At 36.8% G+C, this 18833-nt stretch overlaps 1 protein-coding gene across 3 annotated transcripts in view; it reads right to left on the bottom strand.

The window, feature by feature from the left end:
• HACE1 (HECT domain and ankyrin repeat containing E3 ubiquitin protein ligase 1) overlaps positions 1-18833 on the bottom strand; it is a 94935-nt gene that overhangs the window by 68084 nt on the left and 8018 nt on the right. For all 3 annotated transcript variants that reach the window (XM_067702468.1, XM_067702469.1, XM_067702467.1), the window contains exons 5-6: positions 11881-11956; positions 6552-6683 (exon numbers count right to left, since the gene is read on the bottom strand). In XM_067702468.1, coding sequence (XP_067558569.1) covers positions 6552-6683; positions 11881-11956 — 208 coding nt within the window. The remainder of the gene's footprint in view (positions 1-6551; positions 6684-11880; positions 11957-18833) is intronic.

Here is an 18833-nt window from a genome sequence, read left to right as displayed (position 1 = left end):
GAAGGGCAAAATAACTTTGAAACTGGGAGAATTCAGGTGGAGGAAACTATTAAATTAAAAACGTAAAAGCCCTTGAAGAAACAATACTGCTTGAAGATTTTAAATTATACAGAAGCATAAGGCAAAACAAAATCAAAGAGAATAAATTCTGGATTCAACCACTACAATCCCTAAGGAGTCTCAAAAGCAGAAATTTTCAGCAATAAACAAACCAGATACAATCTTCTATAAGAATCAGCACTATCAACATACGCTTCACTTAAAGGTACAAAAGAAAAAAATTACAAACATTTACAAACGGAAAGAAAATGGCAGAAAAAACTGCTTGGAATGATACTGCATTTGACTAGCCCATTCCATTTTTCAACAAAAATTTCAATGTTGGTATGTGCTAGTAGTATGTGCTAGATGTTAGAGTCACAGCAATGAACAAAATGGACAAACATCTGCCTTCATGAAGCTTACATTCTAGTGGAAAAGGAAAACAAAGGGACGTGAGAAATAAAATATGTAGTATGCTAGATGGTGACTAGTGCTATCCAGAAAAACTGATAGGATTCTCTATGACAGATTTGGATTCAATTTGTTTTAGCAAATTTCTCACCCCTAAACCCCTACACACAAGTACTTCGGTGAAAACTGCATTGTGTCTGTTTAACAGACTATAAGCCATGAAGTCCAAAATAAATCACTGTAATTTACAACGGTCATAAGTTCCCCTGTTTTCAAACTTTTATGGTTTCTCATTTACTTGCAAAAATTAAGCTCAGCAGCTTACAATTTAGTAAATGTAAACATGTAAAAGTATACTAACAAATATCTGTGACTGAGAGCTGATTACCTGTATCTTTCAAGTTAATATAACATAATTTTAAGAAGTACACTGAACTAAAATCATTTTATGTGTGTAATATTGATCACCAAAATATGTTTTTAAAATAATTCAGACCTTCAAATTCCCTGTCCAACCCTCTCCCCCTTAAAAAACAAAAACACATTATTATCCTATTCCTAGATAATCTACAAGGGGAGTCTTCCCCCTTACAGAGTAAGGAAGAGCTGGGAAGGAATACTGAAAGAAAAGCATGGAAAGGCGATTTTCACATAGGCTTCAAGAAATCCTCAAGAAACAACACACTTTCAACAGACGTCATGACCTTTCAAATGATAAAACAACATCCTGAGTGGAAAACTAATGTGCAAAGCTAATGTCTGGGACAATCTCAAAAGTCATTTAATTGAAGGCAGTGACTAACCAAGACCACCTGTACCCAATACACTGATAAGTTACAAAGCAAGAAATCCAAGGCAGCTCTACTTTATCAATGTCAACTCTCTGAACGACACTGACCAAAGTAGAAAGGAATATTCAATATTAAACCATAAGTAAAAACCAATATTAAACCATACAACATAAGTTGTATCCTCATTTACTAAAACAATGATAGCCAAACAACAAAAAAAGCATCTTTCATCTCTCATTAAAAGTAATTCTGGGGCTTCCCTGGTGGCGTAGTGGTTGAGAGTCCACCTGCCGATGCAGGGGACGCGGGTTCGTGCCCCGGTACGGGAGGATCCCGCATGCCGCGGAGCGGCTGGGCCCATGGGCCGTGGCCGCTGGGCCTGCGCTTCCGGAGCCTGTGCTCCACAATGGGAGAGGCCGCAGCAATGAGAGGCCCACGTATGGCAAAAGAAAAAAAAAAAAGTAATTCTGATGACAGAACAGCAATGCACAAACAACTTATGCACTAAGAAAAATGGCCAACTCACGAGTCAGTGACTGGTGTTTATAGGTCTTCTCTAGAAACCTGTCCACCTAAGCCTATCAAGACTTTGAACCCTTATGTAATACCTAGCAAAAAAATCAATATTACCCAGTTGTGTTAGGAAAAAAAATCACAGTAATAGAATTTCCTATTATTTGCTCACATTTCTCAGAAGTGATGAAAGGAGAATTCTAACATTAGAATAAATAAAATTACTCTGAACCTAAAAACATATCCTGAAATGTTAAGTACATCTACCTTCGTGCTTCAAGGCTGAATCCAGTTAATGTTTTTGCAAAAGCTTTCAATTAAGTTTGCATGGCTGCCCTGTAATTCTCTGGATGAAAAGCTTCAAAGCTGGCTAAAGATATCAAGAGAGCTGACTGAACGTAGATGAGCACTGTTCCTTAACAAGCCTACAATTTCAGTAAAAAAAAAAAAAAAATGCAGTCAGTTCTATCAAAGGTAATCTACTCTAAGCAGGGTTCAACTATCATTTCATATTGTTTGTGAACCATCATATTCAGTTATCTAAATTTAGCAATATAAAGTCTATTGTGATAAAAATAAAATTTCCTTAAGTGAACTGAAATTAGTCCAAGAACTAATCCTGCTGTGTACTTTAACTAATAGAAATTGAGATTGAACCGTTTGACAGTTCTCTAGAGTTTCTAAGTCCAAGTTATTCCAGGAAAACAGTAATCAACCATTTGTGGCAATTCAACACATCAATACATCTTAAAGACCTAATGACAAAGAAAAAAATTACCAAAAAGTAAGTTCAATTTATGGCCCAAAAAAAATGGAGTCAATTATACCTATGTAGAATAATATTAGGTTTTATTACACTTTCTAAAAATGAGATTAAAAATCAAACAACACATTAGGCCTAGCTTACTGCATAAGAGCAAATGAATGAAGAGTCCAGGTAGTGCTCTTTGTACTGTTCTTACAGAATCACATCATCAATATTAATAATGGTAGTAACAGTACCAATACTATCATTACTCTTTTTGGTTTTTTTTAAGATGTTGGGGGTAGGAGTTTATTAATTTATTTTATTTTTTTTTATTTTTTGCTGTGCTGGGTCTTCGTTTCTGTGCGAGGGCTTTCTCTAGTTGTGGCAAGCGGGCGCCACTCTTCATCACGGTGCGCAGGCCTCTCACTATCGCGGCCTCTCTTGCTGCAGAGCACAGGCTCCAGACGCGCAGGCTCAGTAGTTGTGGCTCACGGGCCTAGTTGCTCCGCGGCATGTGGGATCCTCCCAGACCAGGGCTCGAACCCGTGTCCCCTGCATTAGCAGGCAGATTCTTAACCACTGCGCCACCAGGGAAGCCCCTATCATTACTCTTAAGTATCTTCCAAAATATTCACAACACTTTCCTTAATTGTGTAATCAGCAGATTATATCTTAAGAGGTAGATAAAGGCAGGGGAAGAAAAAGTTGTCAAAGACTATATAATAAGCCAGATGAATAACCAAATTCTCTAATTATTTTTTATTTTAAATCAATATCCAAAGACAAACCATAATTCTGGTATTGTATAGCTAATAACAGCTGACCTAAGGAAATTTATAAAAAATTAAATTATTAAGGAGTTGATCATTTCTTTCATCTGATCATTTTAAAATAGGAATAGAAGTCATTTAAAATCATAGTGCTATTATGTTACAAGAACAAAAATGGTCACGCTGCACTCTTCAACTGCCCAAATCACTTCCTTCCAACAAGATGATGAAAAGACCCTTATCTTGGTTTACCTCTAATTAAACAGATGCATGTATAGGAAATCATGGCAAAAATTACTTGATTTCTTAGTTATGACAAAATCAATCTTTCTTCCAAATCTTTTATCTGTAAAAAAGTCATGTAAATCTAAAAATTATTTGTCATCAAAGCAAGAATACGGTATTCAATTATAAATTCTACAAAGCTTTAGAGCTCTTAGCCAGTTGTTCAAAATCTTTTCATGCATTCTTGAGATTTACCTTAAAATGAGATTAGAAAGTAAATTTCAGAGCATTTCTTTATCATATCATCTTTTTTTTTTTTTCGTATCATCCTCTTTAATTTGAAATGAGCTGATGTGCTTTTGAGAATATTTTTAAGGGAGTTTCTTTCCCCCTTTAAAGTTTTACATTTCATTCTATAAAATATATATATAACCAATATATATAAATCTTGAAACCTATGTGCACTGGTATATGTCTACATGGACACAAGTTTTGAAGACCTTTTAATGAATTTATGCAAAAACTGACTACTTTGAGACAATGAAAAGGCCATTTTCATTTGCTGAAATCTGACAAAGCATTTTAGACTCTGTTCAACTTATGGAAAAATATACAAAGGGTTAAAAACAAAATCAATAACATCTACCCTGTAATAACATATCTCAGAGCTCTTAAATCATATCCAACTCAAGATAAAAGAATATTCTCATCCACTGAGATCTGAACATGTCCCAGAAATACATGAGTAATTATGACACACAGGTAATAATAGCACAACTATCAACACAGATTTTTAGAGGTATAATTCAGCCTGGAGGCTAGCAGATGGCCTAATTTTTCAGGATTCCTTTTTGCCCTATTGAAGGATTAAAGGTGCATACAATGAATTGGAAAATAGTGCTAAACATTCTCTTTGTATACGATCCTCACAGATAACTATAATGGGCCAACTATGACAGAAAGGAATCTCACTCACTAATACAATCAATCACAAGTCAACATGACTTTTTGTACTCTTCCTCCTGTATCATACCTGCAAAATCTCACTCTGTGAAGCCCATCACCACAGTGAAGTCAGGCCCCCTATAAATCTTCTGAAAATACAATTCTTCAAAGGCATATGCTATGAGGACTATGAGGAATTCTCCCTTACTTTACCACGCCTGCTTTAGGTGGTAAACCATATGGAGCGTATTATACTTATACTAACTACTCTTCAATAACTTCATAGGCAATTCTAAATTTTTAATGCACCCTGTAATGCACATGTTTTGAACCAAGGTTTTTTGCGTCATTCTTGTTTCTTCACTGGCTTAAGGCAGCTAAAATTAGCCTTTGTAGGTAATTCCTAATCTGAATTCCCGTTTTTTACTACACAAGTTCCCGGGCAACAAGTAGGTTTACAATCTTAGTAAATGACACGCCACTCGTTCGTTAACGGCAGGGAGTATTTCTATTAAAGCGGGTGCTTTTCTGTCCTGTAAGAGCTACCAGCAGGACTCTTTCTCTAACAGGCAGCAGTTGCTTACTGGGGCCAGTCAAGATTAGAACATTTCAGATGATTTTTTGTTTTCCACACAGAATACTTCTTAAATTTAGTAGTACTGACATAGAGAAAGTAAAAGGTAACGAAAAGGAATACTCCTTGAATACAAATGGGTTAGTTTTCAGATGATAAAAGACAAAAGAATAAAAACGAACATTGGTGTTCAGAAGAAATGCCAGGAAAGAAAAAAAGGAAAAAGCATATATCCTTCCTTTTATCCAACTCTTATTAAACATAAGACAATGTCAACCTTGAGCTCACTATCTTAAAAGAAGTGCAGTATTCTATGAATTGAGGTCATACATAAAGCATCTAAATACGTAGGATCTGACATCCTGAACCTAGGTTAGGAAAAAAGTGTTTGCACGGGGCTTCCCTGGTGGCGCAGTGGTTGAGAGTCCGCCTGCCGATGCAGGGGACACAGGTTCATGTCCTGGTCCGGGAGGATCCCACATGCCGCGGAGTAGCTGGGCCCGTGAGCCATGGCTGCTGAGCCTGTGCGTCCGGAGCCTGTGCTCCGCCAATGGGAGAGGCCACAACAGTGAGAGGCCTGCGTACCACAAAAAAAAAGTGTTTGCAGAGACAGAAATCTAGATTCTACTAGGAATTCTCCCAACAAAAAGATAAGACTCAGTGTATACAAAAAAATAAATATAAACAAGCAAACTTCTGTATCTTTGTAGATGCTGGTGGTGTTTTTTGGTTTTCAATTGGTTTTTGTTGTTTAGTTAGTAAATACATAATATTCTATTATCCATAATGTTAAATGTGGGAAAAAAATGAAAGTAACCAGGATAGGAAAATACAAAAAGCAGAAATTCAATCTAAAATCTTAAGCTAACAATCTTTAAATAAAGCACCAGTCTTCTAATGAGAGAGAAAACTATTAGCAATTTTAAAAGCCAAGTGTTTATACATAGGGATAACAGGAAAGGACTGCCTAAAACAAATGCATGATTTTAGAAATCAAAAGTAAGGAAGAAAACAGCTGTGACTCTAGCACTTAAATCATATTCCAAGAGAGTAGAAAAATAATTAATCCAAGTTGAATTATTTAAGCAATGTCAGAGCTCACTTTCTTCACTAATTCCAAAACTTGAGGCTTAAGGGTAAAAATATGAAAATGGTAAAAAATATGAAAAAGTTATTTGATAAAACTGAGGACAAGAAACATTATAAACTGTTAAAATTATTATATGTGAACATACTACATTTAAAATTTAAAATATTCAGCTATTAGAATCTATGAATCAGAAATAAAAAAAAAGAATCTATGAATCAGAAATAAAATTGAAATCCAAATTACAAATACATTAAACATATTTAAAAACACTATTTTCTGTTCCTTTTATCCACATAGAATATATTAATCAGAAGACCACATGACACAGAAAATGTTATAAGATTTTGCTTCATGTTTCCAATTATACACAGTGGAAAACTTTTCATGAATTCAAAGTTTAAACAGATGCAACTTAATTTAAAGTCCTTGAGGCTTTATTTACCGTCTTGTGACCGTTCTGGCAGGCCACGTGCAGCGCTGTCTGCCCCATCGCATCCTCAACATCGACATCACTGACATGCTGTACAAGGTCATGGAGTAGTTCTGTCCGCCCATTCACAGCCAGCCAGTGTATCTGTGCAGCCATTTAGGTTACTTAACATTTGTGCAAGAGTGTTTCATATAAAAGCAGCAGATAAATAATGCAATTATTCATCAACTGTGAACATGATATGCACACTAAATATTAAAATTAAAATTTAAGCCAATATACTTTTTTCCTATATTTTTATATGGGGAAAAAATATGCATCAGGATGTAGGTTACACCACCATGTACTTCAAAATCAAGCATTTCATGGTTTCAAAGTAGTTAAAAATCCTAAACTGAGGATCACCAAATACTCTGCTTCTTAGATGACCATGGACTGTATGTATAGCTTATCTCTAGAGAAGAGGTACTGGATATTTTTCCTCCCCCAGAAACAAACGTAAGTTAAAAAGTAATTAATATGACAGTAGGTGGCATATTCTTTACTTCCTATATTTTACACATAATGCATGTAACATATATAAATAACATATATGGGGAGGATTAAAAAAATATAAAACACCTGTAAGTCTACCCCACAAAGATAATCAATGTTAAAACTTTGGACTATGCTGTCCATGCATTTTTCATCTGACTTTTTTTCCATTAAAAAAATATATCATGAAACTTTTGTTTTAAAATGGTAACTCTGAAGCCATGCATCAGCTCCTACTTCTTCCCCGAACATCACTGAAATGACAGTAAAGAGTACTTTTTCTTAAAGGACAGACCTATTAAGAAAAAGAAAAGGAGAGAATACAAGAGCAACACATTTTGCAAGCTGGAAGCTTTTGTCTGAATTGTCAGAACAAAGAGCTGAATCCTAAACCAGTAATAGAGCACCAAGAAGGTAGATTCAGATCACAGAACTCCCAAAAGGCTCAAGGATAGGTAGTAACACTCTGCTGCACTTCTTGAAGTTACATATAACTTTTATATGCACTAGGAAACCAAAATATTTGTATGACTTGCTTTATCTCAGTATTCATTTTATTGACATGGTCAGGAACAGAACCTGCAGCATCTCTGAGGTATGCCTATAAATAAAAACCCAAAACAAAAGAAAGGCAAAGGAATCTCTGGGATGATGGTGAAGAGATATTCCAAATAACGCTGTAAAGCAGGCCTAGAAATCAACCAATCTCACTTAGAGAACAGCAGTCCCCATAACAGACTCCTTCAGAACTATTCAAGAAGGTGAAAGGTACTGAACACATGTTATGAGGATATTTACAAAGCTCAGGGAAGTCTAGTAATGAATTAACAACACGTATTTAGAAAACAAAAAAAAATGTTAAGGTTCAATAAATGAAGAAACAGAAATAAAAGACATACAGATTGGAAAGGAAAAGATAAAACTATCTCTATTTGCAGATGACATGACTGTCTATGTAGAAAATCCCAAGGCATCTACCAAAAACTCCTAGAACTAATAAGTGAGTTCAGCAAGGTCACAGGCTACATGATCAACACATAAAAGGCAACTGCATTTCCATGTACTATCAATGAACATGCAGAAATAAAAATTAAAAACAATGTCGCGGGACTTCCCTGGTGGTGGAGTGGTTAAGAATCCACCTGCCAATGCAGAGGACACAGGTTTGAGCCCTGGTGCTGGAAGATCCCACATGCCACGGAGCAACTAAGCACATGTGCCACAACTACTGAGCCTGCATGTCACAACTACTGAAGCCCGCATGCCTAGAGCCCGTGCTCCTCAACGAGAAGCCACTACAATGAGAAGCCCATGCACTGCAACAAGAGAAAGCCTGTGCGCAGCAACGAAGACCCAACGCAGCCAAAAATAAATAAATAAAATAAATTTTTTTAAAATTAAAAAATATAAACGTCACTTACAATTGCTCCAAAGAAAATAAAATACCTAGCTATACACTTAAAACATGCACAAGATCTGTAAGCTGAATAATACAAAATTCTGATGAAAGAAATCAAAGACCTAAATAAACAGAGAGACATACTGTGTTTATAGATTGGAAGACTCAACATAGTAAAGATGTCAATCCTCCCCAAATTGATCTACAGGCTTAATGCAATTCCAATAAGAAATCTCAGCAAGGTTTTTTGTCATAGACAAGTTTATTCTAAAATGTATATGGATAGGCAAAGAACCAGAGTAGCTAACACAATCTTGACAAAGAAAAATAAAGTGGGAGTAATTACTCTACCTGATATTAAGACTTACTATATAGCTAGAGTAATCAAGACAGTGTGGTATTGGCAAAGGGACAGACAGATCACTGGAACAGAACTGAGGACCCAGAAATAACCCCATACAAATATGCCCAAAAGATTTTTGAGAGAGAGACAAAACCAATCTCATGCAGGAAGTATATAGCCTTTTCAACAAACAGTGCCAGGGTAACTAGACTCCATAGGTAAAAAAAATAAGCCTTGACTTAAGCATCACAGACAAATATTAGCTCAAAATAGATCACAGGTTTAGATGTAAAATTTAAAAGTATAAAACTTTTTGAAAAAGATAGGAGAAAATCTTCAGGATGTATAGCTAGGCAAAGAGTTCCTAAACTTGATACCAAAAACACAATCCATAAATGGAAAAACTGATATACTGAACATCAAAAATTAAAACTTCCGTACTACAAAAGGCTCAGTTAAGAGTACTGTAAATCATCTATGCTTCAATTTAATAAATAAATAAATAATAAAAATAAATAAAAACATAAGTGATAGAAGAGTGATTTTGAAGGTGAAGGTGGGAAGCGCAAGGTGTCCTTGAGTAATCAGCTTGAGGAAGGAGCACACATATAAAGGCTGAAGACCTGGAAAGTGACCCCCTTAACTATCCATGCTACAGACCTTTGGAAGTCTTCATAAACCCCCAGCGGTATCTGAACACCAGTTAAGCTCACTGCTCCAATGTAGCATGCTCTCTTGCATCTCCAAGCCTTTGCCAACCTATTCCACAGAGCTAGAACCCCACTACCACTCCCAACCTCACAATCACCACTTACACTAGTCTAACTTCTGTTTGTCCCTTTGGCCTCAGCTCTTGTGATACTTCCCTGGGATGCCTCCTCCAATGCCATTGGTGAGGATGGGTCCCCTTAACTGACTTCTACAGCATCTCCATCACCTATGTTAACATTCATTACAATGTGTCACCATTGCCTGTTGACTATCCTGACTTCCTTGGAAGTTTGGGGAAGACAAGGACTGGGTCAGTCAAATTACTGCTCTAACCCCATACCAGTAAAGTGCCTAGCACATAATAGGTATCCAAGAAAATCCTGTTCAAAGAACAAATGAATGAAGAAACATGAGGAGCCCTTTGTGAGGGTGATCAGCCTACAAAGTATACAGTCAACAGTTCTCTCCTTTTGTATGAAAAATCCTGGGGATCTTGACTCCCCACTGAAGGTTCTTCCATCTCAGGAGCCCTTGACTTTACTGCCCCACATGCTTGGTGGCCACTATTCAATTCTGCAGCACCACATTTCCACCATCCTAGCTAGCTTCCTTCAGCTGATGGGGTCAATGTGCCTGGCTGTTGAATTAATTCCATCATGTGACCTGGGACTAGGCAGGAACACACTTGGTGGCCAGAACTGTTTCTAAGAGAAGGAGGCACACCACACCAATCAGGGCCACAGGATAGAACACTGAGATTGGTCCCAGGCAGAAAAAGAGCTGAGACTGTTTTTATATAATAAGCCTTGTAGAATCATTTGACTCTTTAAATATATGCATGAATAATTTTTTAATAAAAATTTTATTTTTAAAAATTTTATATTCCACTTCCCTTAAAGTTCAGGAGTGAAGGGGGAAAATTAGCAGATAAAAACTTATGCGATTAAACAGACTATGTTAGTACTGAGCATCTTATCTTACCTATACTAGAGAGTGTCCTAAGGATAGAGCTATGTCAATTCCATAGTTTTATAACCCTCTGTGGTACCTACCATATCACTATAGCATTCTGTAGATATTTGGAATACAGTTTTCCTTTACAGAGTAAATGGTGTTATATTGTTACTATGTAACAAAAATGTAGATTATCACAGGAATTGTGAATTCCATATAATAATCATGATTGAACTTAATCTTTAACAAGTCATTCTCAGAATAACTCACATCTTAGGAAAGCTGTTTTGTTATGCCCCAGCTCCCTCCCTGCCCACTGAAAAAAAAAAATTTAATCAGAAAGGCCTTGAAAACTAGCATGGTATGTAAATACTCAATATTCTTCTTTATTCACAAATTAAAGGACTCAAAATTTACAAAAACTACCAAAGGAAGGTTAAAAAAAAAAAAGTTCAGCTTTACTGAGGTATAATTGACAAAACTGTAAGACATTTAAAGTATACATCACAATGATCTGATATACATTGTGAAAGGATTTCCACTATCCATTTAATTAAAATCTCCATCACCTCACATACAGGAAGGTAAAATTTAACAAAATTTATTTCTGTCACAATGTCAAAACAATTTCTCAGTAATCACATAATTCTATTTTATCTCTACTTCTAAATCAAATATGCTCCATTAAATGACAATATGATTAAAATTTTTGGATTTCAGCAATCTCTTCAGAAATATCCCACACCACCCTCCCTACAATATCTATGTGGATCAAAAAAATATAATCATATTTTTGAAAAGAAAGTGACATGGCAAAAAGGATAAAAATACTAGTTTAAGTAAGATATAACAAGTCTGAAAGGATACAGGCTAAAATATTAACAGTGATTATCTCTGAGTGCAGGGAGTACAGGTGAGTGATCATTCCCTTAGTTACCTTTTATTTCCTTTCCTTTTTTTTTATTCATTCCTTTGCTTTTTTAAAACTAAAATGAGTTATAAAAACATAGCCATCCAAATTTTCCTACCATGTATATATTAAAAGAATTTAAAAGGACATAATGAAAAACAGCTGTCCTATAATGAACTCATAACACACCTCAGTGGAGATGCTCCTACAAACTCCCTTGAAAGTCAGTGACAAAAGCTAGGGGATCAAGACTTCAAAATAAATGAAAGGTCATAAAGTTAAAAAATAAGGGGAAAGGAGAAAAATGGTGAACTTTAACTTCTCTTAATAAATATAGCTGAGAACTGTGTCTCAATCATATTGTATCTTCCCAATTACCACAAAGAGGAACTGCACAAATACTTGTACTACATTTTGCATACTATCACCTTCAAATATTATTTTCTAAAAAGTATTTTTAAAATCGCAGATAAAAATTCTTAGCACTTACTGCTGTAAGGCCTTCATTATTACAAATGTTGACATCAGCATTGTATTCTAATAATTTACTCATGCATTTCTTCTGCCTGAAAAGAAAGAGACAGTTACAGATAACTGGTACTAGAAAAATAAGCAAATGACAATTATTTTACTGAAACAGTAACTATACTCAACATTAATTAATGGCAAATATCAACTTCCATCTGCAATATTTAAATAAGTACTGTAACATCTGAAACAAAACACAGAATTTTTTCTATGACTCAAAGATAATAGGATAAAGAAAAGGCACAATGAGGTTTTCATGCCATTGGGACAAATTCATCATTCAAAATGCTGAGAAATTTCTAGAGTTGACAGAATATTTGGAATAGTAATCTTCATTAGAAATGTCAGACAATATAAGTCTAATGGAAGGGGAATGGACAGAGTAAAATGATGTCTCAATGTTGTATCCTACATTCTTGATTGCAAAATATTTAAAATACTAAGATGAGTTATAAAAACCACAAAATTAATAAAATGCGTATCTATTCATCCCCCTACCTACTTCACTTTTTTTTCAATTTATTTTACTGTGGTAAAATACACATAACATAAATTTATCATCTGAACCATTTTTAAGTGTACAGTTCAGTGATATTAAGTATATTCATATTGTTGTGCAACCATCACCACCATCCATCTCAAGAACTCTTTTCAGCTTGCAAAGCTGAAATTCTATATCCATTAAACAGTAACTCCCCATTCCCTCTCCTGCTAGCCCCTGGCAACCAGTATTCTACTTTCTGTATCTATGATTTGGGTTTATCTAAGTACCTCATAAAAGTGGAATCATACAGTTTGTCTTTCTGTGATTGGCTTATTTCACTTAGTATAATGTCCTCAAGGCTCATCCATGTTGTAGCATCTGTAGCATCAGAATTTCTTTCCTTTTTAAGGCTGAATAATATTCCACTGTATGTATATACCACATTTTGCTTATCCATTCATCTGTCAATGGACACATAGGTTCCTTTTGTTTTAGCTATTATGAATCATACTGCTATGAGCTCAAGTATACAAATATTTCTGCAAGACCCTGTGACAAATTTTGGGGTGTTATATACCCAGAAGTGGGACTGTTGGATCATATGGTAATTTTTTTTTTTTTTTTTTTTTTTTTTGGCCACGCCATGTAGCTTGCGTGATTCTAGCTCCCTGACCAAGGGATTGAACCTGGGCCTTCAGCAGTGAAAGCGAGGAATCCCAACCACTGTACAGCCAAGGAATTTCCCATATGATAATCCTATTTTTTATTTTTTGAGGAAGCACCAAACTAGTTTTCAGAGCATCTGTACCATTTTCCTTTCCCACCAACAGAGCACAAGGGTCCCAATTTCTCCACATCCTCATCAACACTTGTCATTCTGTCAACACTGTTTTTCTGATAGCCATACTAATGAGTGTGAGTTGGTATCTCACTGTAGTTTTAATTTGCATTTCCCTGATTAGGGGTATTGAGCATCTTTTCATGTTCTTATTGGCCACCTATATATCTTTTTTTTACAGTACGCGGGCCTCTCACTGTTGTGGCCTCTCTCACCGCGGAGCACAGGCTCCGGACGCTCAGGCTCAGCAGCCATGGCTCACGGGCCCAGCAGCTCCGCGGCATGTGGGATCTTCCCGGACCGGGGCACGAACCCGTGTCCCCTGCATCAGCAGGCGGACTCTCAACCACTGCGCCACCAGGGAAGCCCTCTATGTATCTTATTTGGAGACATGTCTACAAAAGTCCTTTGCCGCCTTTTGAACTGCCTACCACTTCATTTTGCTCACAATGTTTCCTCCTCGCCTGAGCCATTCCTAGTCACTCTTCAGTATTTATCTCAATTTCCCCTTCATTAAATAATTAAATGAAAATTCATGCTTTGGAAACAAAGTGATACACACACTATATATATATATATAAATAAATTTAAAAATATGCTTTTTATGTATATACTTAACTATGCTCAGTATTGAATTAAGGAAATATGATTTAATCCATGGCATGAAAAAGTTTATGATCTAGTTGAGTAAATGATATATATATATATATATACACACACACATAAAAAATATAAAATAGGGTATGTGTAATAGCATATTATGTATAATGTTACACAAAATAGTATATATAGTATTAATATGAGTATTGAGATACCATGATTTATGGGAAAAACATATATTTGGTTTTAATCCACACTTTTTGGGTCACAGCTCCCAAACCCTTTGACTTTCCTAAGCAGTTAAGGGCAATGGCCCTCACTTCCTGAAAACGTTTCAGGGAAGGTGAATTTTGGGTCCCACCCAAGGGTGGGGGTTGGTTGCCAGGAGAACCAACCATATGACTACAGGGTACTTTCAGTCCCACCCTGATTTCCAGGGAGGGGAGAGCACCTGGAGGTTGAATCAACTGCTAGTGGCCAATGATTTAAGTCAATCATGACTATGTAATGAAGCCTGCATAAAGACCCAAAAGGAGAGCTTTTTGTCCCTTTCAGGGAGAGCTTCCCGGATGGGAATCAAAATGTTTCTCCGTGTGACCATGCCAGGACCTTCTTTGTTCAGGACCTCACCCTGTGTATCTGTCTCTTCATTTGGCTATTGATTCGTATCCTTTAATACCCTTTTATAATAATCAGTAATCTAGTGAGTAAACAAACATTTTCCTGAGTTCTGTGAGCCATTCTAGCAAATTAATTGAACCCAAGAAAGGGATCGTGGGAACCTCTGATTTATAGCCAGTCAGTCAAAAGTACTGATAACAACCTGGACTTTCGACTGGAATCCTGAGTTGGAGGGGGTTGTCGGAACCTCCAATTTGTAGCCAGTCAGTCAGAAGCACCACTTGTGACTGAGCTTGCAAATGGCATCTGAAGTAGAGAGTGGTCTTATAGGACTGAGCCCTTTACCTACAGAATCTGCTTCTACCTGAAGGTACATAGAGTTAGAATTGAGCTGACTTCTAGGACACTCTGTTGGCATCCGAGAATTGCTTGTTGGTATGGGGAAGCATACACACACACACACACACACACACACACACACACACACACACACACACACACACACACACACACAGTGGAACTGGGTCCAGGAACCCTTTGCAAGTATGCTATATATATATATGACATACAAAGAATATACATAATACATGTAATATATATAACTATTTACTCAGATAATAAATATCTTTGTGCCATGGATTATATCATATTTCTTTAATCAACTCAGTACTAAGCATAACTAACTGATTACTAATTAGTAAATCTTATAATCAATAGCTAAAATTTTTATTAACTGAATAAACCTTTTAAAAGAGAACAAATTACTTTCCTTGCTTTGATTTTTTATATCTAAAATGAGGTTAAATGTCATTTAAAATCAGCTTTATAATCAAAGAAATGGAAGAAAACAAAGCTCTGAGTAAACTTTTAAGTTCAAAAGTTTACAAAGTGGGCTTCCCTGGTGGCGCAGTGGTTGGGAGTCCGCCTGCCGATGCGGGGGACACGGGTTCGTGCCCCAGTCCGGGAGGATCCCGCGTGCCACGGAGCGGCTGGGCCCGTGGGCCATGGCCGCTGGGCCTGCGCGACCGGAGCCTGTGCTCCACAGCGGGAGAGGCCGCGGCGGTGAGAGGCCCACGTACCGCAAAAAAAAAAAAAAAGTTTACAAAGTTCCTTCATCTAACACATTGTTATGAAAACCTTAGAAAATAAATCTTCAATAACGTGAGGCAACAGACCAGAAAGTCTTATTAAAATTAATATTGCATTGTTTAAATTATGTGTGTGTGTCTGTGTGTGTGTGTGTGTCTGCACCCATATTGCTGGATTTCTAAAATCTATTCAGAAGCCTGTCGTGGACCACTGGCATATTGTCAAAATAAACACTTAGGTGGGACGGTACCAGGGAAAAAAGCTCTAAAGAAGTGTTTAGGGTAGAGATTGTTGAAGAAAAGCAGCAATCCATAATCCCCATCCCAAAAATGAACTGCAAAACTACGGGGCAATATAAGAGAACTATATCTTTTTTCTTACTTAATAATCATTATTGCTATTTTCCAGAACCCTGAGTAAATCAAAAAGACCAACTAAGTGCACACCAATTTTGCTTAGAATGGAGCTAAAATGTTAACTAACACATGAGTTCTGCTCTTTATGAGCTCACAATCTAGCCCAAAAAATAAAGAAAAAATGTTTCTGGGACTTCCCCGGCAGTCCAGTGGTTAAGACTCCACACTTCCACTGCAGGAGGTGCGGGTTCAATCCCTGGTTGAAGAACTAAGATCCCACATCCCGGTGTGGTGCAGCAAAAAAATTTTTTAAAAAAGAAAAAAGAGGGCTTCCCTGGTGGCGCAGTGGTTGACAGTCCGCCTGCCGATGCAGGGGACACGGGTTCGTGCCCCGGTCCGGGAAGATCCCACATGCCGCGGAGCGGCTGGGCCCGTGAGCCATGGCCGCTGGACCTGCGCGTCCGGAGCCTGTGCTCCGTGGCGGGAGAGGCCACAGTGGTGAGAGGCCCGCGTACCGCAAAAAAAAAAAAAAAAAAGAAAAAAGAAAAAATGTTTCAAATCTGACCAATATGCAACATAAGGATAGACAATAATTTTTAAGTCTTCCCTTTTTATATTCTCATACAATCATGAGCAATGCTGGATCCTACTGTACAGGAAACAACTGTTTTCCTGCCCAGATACTGCAACAATTATAAGAAGTTTATGGTAACCCAAATGACACAGGGACCAGTCATCCACGTGCTCGGAGGCAGCTTACTGGGTTTTCCACTGGAAAGGAGGGCAATTTAGTATTAATGCACTGATGGCTGAAGACAGAAACACTAAAGCAGGCCAAGACAAATACTCTGACAACAATAGATGAGGGGACAAAACAAAATCCCCCATAAACCAGATAGACCAGCAAAAGGGGTAGAATTCACCTATGACTTCTGCTTCAGTCTAGACAAATTTGAACTTATAGAGAAATTAGAGCCAAAGACTATTTCTGAAACCATCAAAAGCTACAGGAAGCAACAAGTAATCAAGTCACTTAATAAACATTTACTGAACACCTCTATGTTGTACAAGGCATTCATTCAATATATAAAAACCAAAATAGTTAAGTATGGAATATCAAAAGTAATCTTTATAGAAATAGAAAGGCATCCAAGTTAGATGTTATGTTAGGGTTATGGACTCTTCTTACTCCTTTTCTCTTCACTGATTTACCATATGAATTATGTAATAATATCTGTTATATTTCTTCATCTTTAAAATGTAATGGTCTCCAAATTCAATGTCTCACCAAAAAAAAAAAAAGATAAATATGTGAGGTGATGGATATGTTAATTAACTAGATGACAAAAATCCTTTCACAATGTATAGATCAAATTCATCATGATGCACACTTTAAATGTATTATAATTTTATTTACCAATTATACCTCAACAAAGTTGGAAAAAAAAAAAAAGCAATGGTCTCCTAAATGACTAAGTCTCCTACTACAACAGCAGTAGACATTTTATCCCTGCTGTGCACCAATCTGTCCTTTCATTTACAGTTGTTGAGACACTGTACTAAGATATTTTTCTATATGTAACTTTTTCAGAGAGCTTTGTCACTATCCTACCAACATTTGGGATAATGTATCTAGACCTGAGATCAATTCAACAAGGGAATGAATGATTTAGTCTATGACCTTGGGCGTGACACCCTACAACATACCTAATGTGGCCAATTATTAGAAAAAACAATGGTTTAATCAACACATTACCTCTTGCAACAGTGGACAACTAAACTGGTTCACGTGCTAAGTCAGGAAATGGGACAGACCAGACAGGGTCAAAGGGCTTCTCCTCTGTCCAACTGAGACATCACTATGGTTCTAGTCTTTCTGGTTCCACTTTAATCCTTGTCTACAAAAATTTGGCCTCAGACTGAGGCAGTGGACAATTTTAGCCCCATATCCATCTCACTTAGGCAGCCACCTCAACTACCTAGAATTCCTGTTCAAAACAGTCAACAAAAATACTTCTAAGAGTAATCAAAAGAAGAGACACATAGGAATAGTCTTTCATAGAAAAGTTTTCCAGCATTCAAAAAATGTTTATAAATGTAAAGTTCCTCAAGCCCTGAATCAAAAACTACTTATTTTCATTTTAAACATAATTCCAACTATTTTAGTCTGGTTTCTCAGTCCAACAGAAAAATATTGTGGAGGCAGACACAGAGACATGACTATCTGAAATTCTTGACAAAGAAACTAGGTATAGGGACTTCCCTGGTGGCACGGTGGTTAAGAATCCGCCTGCCAATGCAGGGGACACGGGTTTGAGCCCTGGTCCGGGGAGATCCCACATGCCGCAGAGCAGCTAAGCCCTAGCACCACAACTACTGAGCCTGCGCTCTAGAGCCCGCGAGCCACAAGTACTGAAGCCCGCACGCCTAGAGCCCGTGATCTGCAACAAGAAGCCACCGCAATGAGAAGCCCATGCACCGCAACGAAGAGTAGCCCCACTCGCCGCAACTAGAGAAAGCCCGCGTGCAGCAACGAAGGCCCAACGCAGCCAAAAATAAATAAATTTATTTAAAAAAAAAAACTAAGTATAATGTATTTACTCTGTCTTTAATTGCATTAATAAAATTAACTAAACAATGTGGAAAATAAGCCATGGAGTTCAACAAGGCAAAAGACTACCAGGAAAAAGGACACTAAAACAAAGAGGTGAAAATTACGCTTTTCAGAAAATGTCATTATAATACTAGTAAAAATAAACTTTGACAAATATATCTTCAAGAAGAAAAATATTAGTAAACTTAATAAATTATAAAAATTATAGTTTAAAAGTGTAACAAAATAATCCAAGACCCTCTTCCCAAGGCAAATACTGGGCAAAAGAAAAAAAAAATTCCCAAATGAAGGTAGAGTACCTTGACTACTCTTA

The sequence above is a fragment of the Pseudorca crassidens genome, chromosome 13, assembly GCF_039906515.1.
Source record: "Pseudorca crassidens isolate mPseCra1 chromosome 13, mPseCra1.hap1, whole genome shotgun sequence".
Classification (NCBI taxonomy): Eukaryota; Metazoa; Chordata; class Mammalia; order Artiodactyla; family Delphinidae; genus Pseudorca; species Pseudorca crassidens.
This window is presented reverse-complemented; position numbering and strand designations above follow the sequence as displayed.